Genomic DNA, 9967 nt, shown 5'->3' with positions numbered 1-9967 from the left:
AAGAAGAACCATGTTCATAAGTGCCCCCACACATCCACGTGATGATCCCCACCTGCCCATAGACGGAAAACACATTTCTAGGCACAGATAACGGGATAAAGTTCATCACAATGGTTCATAAACAAGAGATTATAATCTCTTGAGTCTAAGCAAAAAGGGAGTGGAAATAATAGCTAGTATGTATCAAACATGTATTTTCACATACCTGAACCCTTACAACAGTCCTATGGAGACAGACATTATCCTCAGCGCTTCTATTATATTTTATCACCAACAAACTGGCACTCAGGAGCTTAGAGGACAGAATTTTCTGCAAAAGTTTTTATGTATGGCATTCTTCAGCTCCTTGTTCCTTAGGCTGAAAATGATTGGGCTAAGGAAGGGGGTGAAGACAGTATAGGTGGTGGCCATCAAGGTGTCACTGTACATAGAATGGAGGCCCTTGGGCTTGAGGTAGATAATGGAGGCAAAACTATAGTGCACGACCACCACAGTGAGGTGGGATGCACACGTGGAGAAAGTCTTGTGCCGGCCCTCAGCAGAGGAAATCCTCAAGATGGCAGCCACAATGAAGATATAGGAGAGGATGAGGAGGAACAAACAGCCTACCAGGGCTGTGACACACACCAGCATCACACCCATGATGACAGATGATGTGTTGTTCCCACAGGCCAACTTCAAGAGGGAAAGCACATGGCAGGCAAAATGTTGGATCACAGTAGACCCACAGAAAGTGAGGTGAAAAACTATCATTGTCACCATCATCCCCATGACTGAGCCACCAGCCCAGGTCCAGGCCACAAGACGGGCACAGCCACGGGGGCTCATGAACATGTTGTAATGCAGTGGGTGGCAGATGGCCACATAGCGATCATAGCCCATGACCATAAGAAGGAAGGAGTGAGTGAAGCCAAACGTGAAGGAGAAGAACATCTGGCTGGCACAAGCCAGAAAGGTGATGGAATGATGGGTGGAGAGCAGATCAGCGAGCATACGAGGGGTGATGGCAACAGTGAACAGAATCTCAGAGATGGAGAGGGCACACAAGAAGAGGTACATGGGTGTGTGGAGTCTGTATTCAATCCAGACTGTAGCCATGATGAGAAGGTTCCCCAGCAATGTGAACAGGTACATCAGGAGGTACAGCAGGAACAAGATGGGGAGGAGCTGCTGGGGGAAGGCTGAGAAGCCAAAGAGGATAAATTCAGACATGGTGCTGTAGTTCTGACCAAGTGTGGATACTGTATCTGGTGAGATCAGAAACAAAATTAAGTGACAGTGGTTAAAACATAGACTCTAGCACAGACCAAATGGCAACTCAACAGCTCTGTGCTATTCAACAATTGGCAGAACTCTTCTAGGCCTCACCTTCCTCATGTGTAAAATGGAGTAAATAATAATAGTTCTTAACATTCAGCAATGTGACAATCATCAAATGAGATCAATATTTTAGATGATCAAGTCAGATTTTGGCTACTAATTGGGTTTCTATTAACACTAACTAGTATGAAGAAAAGATTCAATACTTGGAGACATTAGAGACAGGCATTAGACAGGGTTAGATTCTCTTGAAAATATGCCAGTTCTAGAAAACATATTTTGATCTTGGGGCTTAAAATTTTTTTCCCTGAGAGTCTTTGTTTTTTAATTGCTTATTTAACCCATTTACATTTATTTTAATACTGTTTTATTGGCATCGTTGATGCCATCTTATTTCAAATTGTACATTTACTATTCTAAAAAAACTGAATAGAAAATTTGAAAATAAAAAGATGGGTAAATATATGTCAGACAAATATGCACCAAATGAAAGCTGAGGCTGCAATCTTGATAATAATAAAAAGTGGGATTTAAGGAAACAGTGGTCACAATGTCTCTAATACCATATGCCATTCCAGGGAGCTAGAGCTCCTTGAGACATGGCTAATCTGTGGTCTGGACATGGAAGAAAGCCTTGGATATCTTGTACCAGTGTGAAATGAAACTTTCACTAAGTAATGGGATAATATTAAAAGTCTGCAGGTACTAGATTGAAAAGATGCCCACTAGCCAAAATGGATAATCATTATACAGAAGATGGAGGAACAATCTAAATGACACCATGAGGAAGCTTTCAGAAAAATTCAGAAGGTGGATAATTCCACAGAAAAATTGGTCTGGTCTCATTGATAAAGGCTTATTCAAGGGATAAGAGAGATTTAAGGACATAACAACTGGATACAACATAGAGGACTAGTTGAACCTTGATTTACATAACCAGCTGTAAGTATTTTTAAGGCACTAGAGAACATTTTGACTATAGTATGAATGAGTGATTGGGTATGAGTAAAATTAACTGATCTAATTACTAATTTTTTAGAGTCCAGTCTCGCTCTGTCCCCCAGGTTAGAGTAGGATCATGACTCAGTGTGTCCTAACCCCTGGGCTCAAGTAATCCTCCACCTCAGCCTCCTAAATAGCTGGGACTACAGATGTGTGCCTCCTCACCTGTCTAATTAAAAAAATTTTTTTTCCATAGAGACAGGGCCTCACATTGTTGCCCAAACTAGTCTCGAACTCCTAGCCTCAAGTGATCTTTCTATCTGAGCCTCCTAAGGTGCTGGAATTATAGACATGAGCCATTATGCCCAGCTTATTATTTTTTTAAGTGTGATCTGATTATTTTGGCAATGAAGAAAAATGGTTAGTTTCTTGATGCATGCTGAAATTTTTGAATCACACACACATATGCACACACACTTAAGGACAGAGAATAATGTTTATATCATTTAAAAGAACATTATAGCAACTGGTATAAATATAATAAATCTACATTACTATATATCCTGGAATATTAAGTAATAAATAATAAAAACAACTTCAGTGAGATACATATAAATAACTAAATCAATGACAGATAGATATTATAGTTAGAAATTTTAACAGAGTTCAGAAATGTAATTTATTAATTATTAATTACAATGCAATTAATATTATATATTATATATTATTATTATGTATTAGACTCTTCACCAAACAGAGAATAACTATTTTTTCAAGCACACATATACTTTTACAAAAATTGACATTTCATTAAGATATAAAAAACTCTTTAATTCTAGATTATAAATGTTATATAGGTTATAATGCATTAACATTAAACATTAATAGAGAAGAAATAGCTTTTCAAATCTAACATGTTTGGAAGCTAACTATATAATTAAATCATCTTCAGGTTCAAGAGTAAATCATAAAAATTAAGAAATCTTTAAAAGTAAACGAGAATTCAAATATTGAGTGTCAACATTTCAACCTAAAATAGTACTTTGAGGGAAATATACAGCACTAAATAGATTTATCAAAGTTCATGCTTATTAAAACCAAGATCAAGTATTAGAAAAGCTTGAGAAGATAGAGGGAAACAAGGAGAAGGTGCCAACAACAAAGCACAAAATTAAAAATGGTAAATAATTACAGAGACAATGGATATTTGTGAATTAATAGAAAGTTTTAAAAAATAATAAATTTATATTGTAGATGAAATGACCAAACACTTAGAAAAATATAAAATTCTAAAACAAGTTCAAGAAAAAAGAGGATCCTGTATGCTCAAATAAGCTTTAAAGAAATAGAAATGGTAGTCAAAGATTGTCTCTCTCTAAGATGGTGAGTTTGCCCCAGAGGGCTTTATTAAAGTGTAATAATTATTATTAAACTGTTAAGAAACAGTTGGTTAATATCTTATATATGAGCTTCAAAAACATAGAAAGTGTTAGGAAATCTGACCAACACATCTCATCAGGTTAATGCAATCTAAAATCAGGTAAGAATATTTGCCAAAAAAAGAGACAATTATAGGCCTACTTCACCTATCCATGCAGATTTTAAATTCCAGAATAAAACCATAACCTAGTCAAAATTAATCGTGTATTAAAAATGGTTTACCATAATAAAGTGGCATTGGTTTATTTCATAAATGACAAGGATGGCTAACATATGAAAACTTAGATGATTTATCACAGCAATTGCTTAAAAAGAAAAATCGTGATTATTTCAATCAAGGCAAAAATACATTTTTCTTAAACTCTACTTCTATATATGATTTTTAAGGAACACTTCACAACACAAAATTCAAGGAGACTTTTTTAGCTAGATGTAGAATGTATAGCACAAAATTAGCAAATACTACACTAAATGAAGAAACTTTTCGATGCATTATTTTAGGATCAAGAACAAGCCGAGGATACTCACTAAATCTGCTGTTCTTTAACGTGGAACTGAAAGTCATGAGTGATGGTATCACGCAAGAAAAAGAAACAAGGTATCTAAGGACTGAAAGGGAAGAAACGTGATCATCTACCTGGAAAAGATAAAAGAATGATGATGTCATCTATTAGAACAATGACAGAGCCCAGTGATGCAGAAGGCAAGGTCATTGGGCAAATATCACGGTGTCCCTCCTAGTATTGCACCAGTAACAAGCATTCAAGAAATAGAAGTTGAATACAGAGAAAGATAACATTCCCAACAGCAACACAAACTATTAGGTTGGTGCAAAAGTAATTGTGGTCTCTGTCATTATCTTTAAATTTAATAGAAGAAAGTGTAGGGTAATAACTTGGTAATCTAGGCAGGAGGAAGGACTTCCTAAGCAAAATTTCAAATGTACAAAATATAAAGAAAAATATAAAGAAATACGTCTCAGGATTCCATTACACCCTCAAATTACCAAGCATTCTAAAGGGCTTTTGTTTATGTGGTTTAGAACTGTCCATTTTTACCATATTGGAATGAAAATTGAAAATTATTTAAGTATTAGTTATTAGTACATTTAAAAGAGCAATAGTAAACCTATTGCGTGCTAATATTGACAGAGCAGGAGCATTGCCAACTTGGACGAGTTCCTTATTCTAAAGTTCATCTTAATAAAAAACCACCTAAACCCAAAAAGCCTCAGGCTAATGGCTAAGGTCAGCACAACCATAAACCACAGATAACATCTCCAGCCAGAGATATTCCAAACTCCTCCTCAACCAGAGACATGCTAACCCTGAGATAAGCCTCTTCCAGCTGGGAAGATGCCAGCCTCAAGATAACACGTTGGCGGAAAGATGTCTGCCCCAAGATAAACTCCCCTCCTCCCAGAGACATTCCACTCCCACCATAAAACTTCTCTCTCACGCAGAAACATTCTAAGCTTGTAATAAGCCCCTGATCCTAAAACCAATATATACTCTTAGTCTGTAAGAGAAAGTGCTCCCGACTGAAATCAGCCAGAAGTTCCTCTTGGGTTTTATCTAAAGTAAATCTGTCTTTAACTGCCAAGCCGTGTTTCATGTTTCTTTCCTCTTTCTTTAACTCTTACAAATATAACCACAATAAGAAAAAGCATTTCATGAGAAGAGTGGCCTTGTTTGACGTTTTAGCAAATACATCATATGTTCTGGCTTGGTGGGAAACAGCTTCCTCACTCAGTCTGTGGCAATATGCTGTCTTAGTTGAAGCATATGATGAAAATATATTCTCACATATAATTGGAAAAATAAGGACTTCAGGGACCACCCTGCAGAGGTCCTTATATCACACTTTGAAAAATTCTGCTGTAAAATATCTAGGAATTAACCCAAAACATGCCACACCTCCAAAGAAAAAAATTTTAAATACATACTAATAAAAATGTAGAAGATAATCTAAACACGTGGAGTTTACAGTCTTGGGTGGGATGGCTTGTGTGCTGATGATGTCAATTCATACTTAAATTATAACCTCAATAAAATCGTGTTTATAGTTCCAGTGAATTGACCATACATTTGACAAATGTACAGTTTGACAAATTTGATAAAAAACTATTTGAAAATTGCTTCAGAAAAATAAATGTCAGGCCAGCACGGTGGCTTACGCTGTAATCCCAGCACTTTTGGGAGGCTGAGGTGGATGGATTGCTTGTGGCCAGGAGTTTGAGACCAGTCTGGCCAACGTGACGAAATCAAGACTAAATCAAATCATAATCAACATGACTAAATCAAAACAAATCAAGAGGAAAAGGTTTCTCTACTGAAAACACAGAAATTAGCCGGGTGTGGTGGCGGGGCCTGTAATCCCAGCTACTCAGGAGGCTGAGGCAGGAGAATCACTTGGAACTGAGAAGCAGAGGTTGCAGTCAGTGGAGATGGGGCCACTGCACTCCAGCCTGGGTGACAGAGTGAGACTCTGTCTCAACTAAAGAAATACATACATACATTCATAAATGTCGACACAAAACCATACTAACATTATAAAAATGGAGTTAAGAGCTGTTCCTTCTCAGGTACTGAGGTACACAATACAGTTGTAGTCATTTTGAAAATTATGAAACATGAAACAGACAGATCTGAGCAAGTTGACTGGAAATCTCAGAAAATATCCCTGCATTATTCAAAACCTAGCATAGTACATGATAAATGTGGTGGCACAAATCAAGAGGAAAAGGTAGATTGTTCTCCAGTTGTAGTGAGAAAACTGCTCATTTTATGAAGCAAAGTAAATCTGCATTTCTGCCTAACACCACACACAAAGGAGGAATCCAGATGGATTCAAGAAATAAATACCAAATATCAAAGTATAAATTTAATAGAAGAAAGCACAGGAGAATAACTTCGTGATCTAGGCTCGAGGTAACACTTCCTAAACAAAACTTCAAAAGCACAATCATTAAGATGAGTTTTAAAACATGAAAAATATTCAACATTGAGGATTTCTGTTCAAAAAGGGATTTACGGGATGAAGTTAACAGGCAGATGGGAAATGATAGTCGAATTGTCTAAAACCGACAGGAGCACGTGCATGGAGTGTGGGAAATTTCTTTAAAAACTGACAGGGGAATAGTATCTAGAACAAACAAGAAACCAGTTAAATCAAGAAGTAGGCACCTTAGTCCAAGAATGAGCAAAGGCTGTGAGAAGATGAGTTACTCAGGCAAATGAAAGAATGCTCAAAAAAAAGGAAGAAAAAAATGGAGGGAAGGGGAAAATGAAAGACAGCTGTGGAATTTCACTGTATACCTATGCAGTTCCCAAAATTATAAAATGTCCAGTGTTGGTTGGGCTCTGAGGAGAAAGGAACATTTACACACTATGGGCTGGGCATGGTGGCTCACGCCTGTAATCAAAGCACTTTGGGAGGTGGAGGCAGGAGGATCACAGGAGGCCAGGAGTTTGAGACCAGCCTGGCCAACATGGCAAAACCCTCTCTCTACTAAAAATACAAAAATTAGCCGGGTGTGGTGGTGCACGTCTGTAATCCCAGCTACTCTAGAGGCTGAGGCATGAGAATTGCTTGAACCTGGGAGGTGGAGGCTTCAGTGAGTCGAGAAAGCACCACAGCACTCCAGCCTGCTGGTGACAGAGGGAGACTCTGTCTCAAATAATAATAATAAAGGAAATATTTACACACTATTAGTGGGAATGTAGAATGGTGGAAATAAAAAGTTTTAATGGGATTCATGCTCTGTGTACCAGCAAACTTGCTGCTGTGTATCTATCCTGACTTCTGAAACCTGTTTACAGGGGGATGTGTAAGAGAATGTTCCCTGCAGCAGTTATTTTAGTGGGGAGGTTGGATAAGCCTGCTTGTCCCTAACTGGAGAGAAGGCAGGTGAAAGGATACAGAGGCAAACAACGGATATAGAGGCAAAAGGATGCAGAGCTTTTGGCAGGAGTTAGATGCACACATAGTAATGTAAGTGAATCTTTAAAATACTATTGAGTGAAAAAACAAAAACCAGAATGAACTCTCTAGCAGAATTCCATGTGGTCACATTAACAATATACGTACATGAAACTATTCTGAATGGTATAGTGATAATGAACCCATGTCATTTGTCAAAACCCATACACACAATGCAAAGAGTATAACCCAATGTAAACTATGGAATTTAGTTAATAATAATGCGTCAGTATTGGTTCATCAATTGGAACAATTGCACCACAGGAATGCAAGATGTCAACAACAGGAGAGACTACTGGAGAACTTGGTTAATAATGATGCGTCAATATTGGTTCATCGATTGTAACATAGGTGCTACAGGAATGCAAGATGTCACTAATAGGAGAGACGACCCCACATGCAGGAGTGAGGGGTATGTGAGAACTCTCTATACTTTCTGACCAATATTTCTACAAACTTAAAACTTCTCTAATAAAGTTAAGTCCATTAATTTACAATTTTAAAATAGTCACATAAAAATATGTGCAGACAGAAACATGAGTCTCTTAAAAAGAACATACACAAATTGAAAAGTGCGTATTAAGTATGTGAAATTGCCTGTCAGAAAAAGAATGGAAACAAAGTGAAAGAAAGGGGATAAACAAATAAAATAAGAGAAGGATCTTGCACAAACCAATGTTAATCAAAAGCCACAAACTGGAAATATCATGGACTCAAACCTCTGCACCTGAATTCTACCATAAAAGAAAACAAGAATATTTTCATGAATATTGTGAGCCACATTGCTACAAGAGTGTCTGAAATCCTTGGTTCTGGATGGTGCCCACCCATCATTACACCCCCTAGTAGTCTCACTAGGACACTGTCCCCAAGTATCCCCCAACCCACGCAGGAGGAGTCAGCCCAGCTCTTGGAGAACACAGAATCACCTGGACAGTGAGGAACTTGACTGGAGTGAGGATGACATATCCCACATGAAAAGACCACACTTATGACATGGAAGGAAAGTCTTCTGAGCACGCAGCTGCCCTGCCCAGAAACCATGCCCCAGCATCAGCCACCTTCCTTCCGCATCCCTCCCATTGCTGGGCGACCTCTCTCCTACTAAACACTTCTCCACCTGCTCTGCTCCTCTCCATCCCCTCTCCTGGACTGCTGCCCCATCCTCCTCCTCATCTCCTCTCCTCTGTACCCACTCCACTCTGGCTTCCAGAGGGAATTTTCTGAAATGTCCACAAGCTGTGGAGGCATCAGACCCACGGTGGAAACCCAAGATCTCACTGTGTGTCTTTGGAGAAAGCACTCTGCAACTCTGAGCCTCCTCTCCCCAAGTGAAAAACAGGAGTAACCAGAGAACTGTGAGAGTCCACCTTGTAAAAGTCATTGTGATTGACTGACAATGATTTTGGTCTTCTGAACTGGTTTGTTTTTAATGTTCTGTACCAGAGGTCACTCGCTGATCCCATTTTAGACTCATGCTCTCCAACCCTAGCAGGGACCTTAGTACTCTTGGCAGTGACACAACAGTGTCTGATCCAATCAAGAGTCTGATCCAACCTTCCTCCTGTCCTCAAGCCCCTGCCTCACACCTAGAGTCCACCATCTCGCCTCCTGCTTGCTGGAGCAGCCACAGCTCTTGAGGCCAGGCTCCCTCATCTCCTCTGACAGGTGGACAGAATTCTGCCTACTCTGGTATCACTGCAGATGGCTCACACACAAGTGCAGAGCAAACATCTCACAGCAATGGGATGCACCCAGCTCCATTCTACCTCTTGCAACCAGGGACACAAAATACAGGTTACCTGGGACACAAAATACACCTACAGAGACAAAAATACACCTACAACACGGTTTCTCAATCTCAGCACTTTGTGACATTTGGGACCAGATCATTCTTTGTGGTGGGAGCTGTCCTGTGTATTGTCTGACATTTAGCGGCATCCTTCACCTCAATCCCTTAGATGTTAGTAGGAAAATCCCTCCCCTCGATTCACCATCAGAAGTCGGACATGACCAAATGTCTCCTGGGGGCCAGAATCACATTCAGTTGAGGACCGCTGACCTATAAGCTGCAGTGGGCACCTGGGCTGGCTGAACAGCCAGGCACTTTGCATGGGAAAAAAAGATCCCATGCAGCCACCTAAGGCTGAGGTCACTTTTTCCCCATCTCCCCAGTTCTGCACCCCAACTCTAGGCTGGGCAGCTCCATCCACAACTCTCTGACTCTGCCCTTGCACCCACATCCTCTTGGTCCCCCTCCACCTGGGGCTGCTTCAATCAAGTG

The 9967-nt window shown here is 39.4% G+C and overlaps 1 protein-coding gene across 1 annotated transcript; it reads right to left on the bottom strand.

Annotated features, from left to right (window-relative positions):
• Window positions 1–285: 285 nt before the first annotated feature.
• On the bottom strand, window positions 286–4297 carry LOC105729200 (olfactory receptor 10H3). Its single transcript, XM_064380710.1, has 2 exons — window positions 4231–4297; window positions 286–1247 (listed from the first exon to the last, which is right to left on the bottom strand). Exons 1-2 carry the CDS (start codon window positions 4265–4267, stop codon window positions 286–288), a joined length of 999 nt encoding a protein of 332 aa, XP_064236780.1. The 5' UTR covers window positions 4268–4297.
• Window positions 4298–9967: the final 5670 nt, after the last annotated feature.

The sequence above is a fragment of the Aotus nancymaae genome, unplaced genomic scaffold (assembly GCF_030222135.1).
Source record: "Aotus nancymaae isolate 86718 unplaced genomic scaffold, 86718_ANA_hifiasm-v0.15.2.pri h1tg000028l, whole genome shotgun sequence".
NCBI lineage: Eukaryota > Metazoa > Chordata > Mammalia > Primates > Aotidae > Aotus > Aotus nancymaae.
Note: the sequence above shows the minus strand (reverse complement) of the source record. Positions and strands in the feature narration are given on the sequence as shown.

Coding starts and splice junctions, on each gene's coding strand:
- LOC105729200 (XM_064380710.1), bottom strand. CDS start 4,267: ATGACTTTCAGTTCCACGTTAAAGAACAGCAGATTTA. Junction 1,248..4,230: donor GTTAAAGAACAGCAGATTTA/GTGAGTATCCTC, acceptor TGATCTCACCAG/ATACAGTATCCACACTTGGT.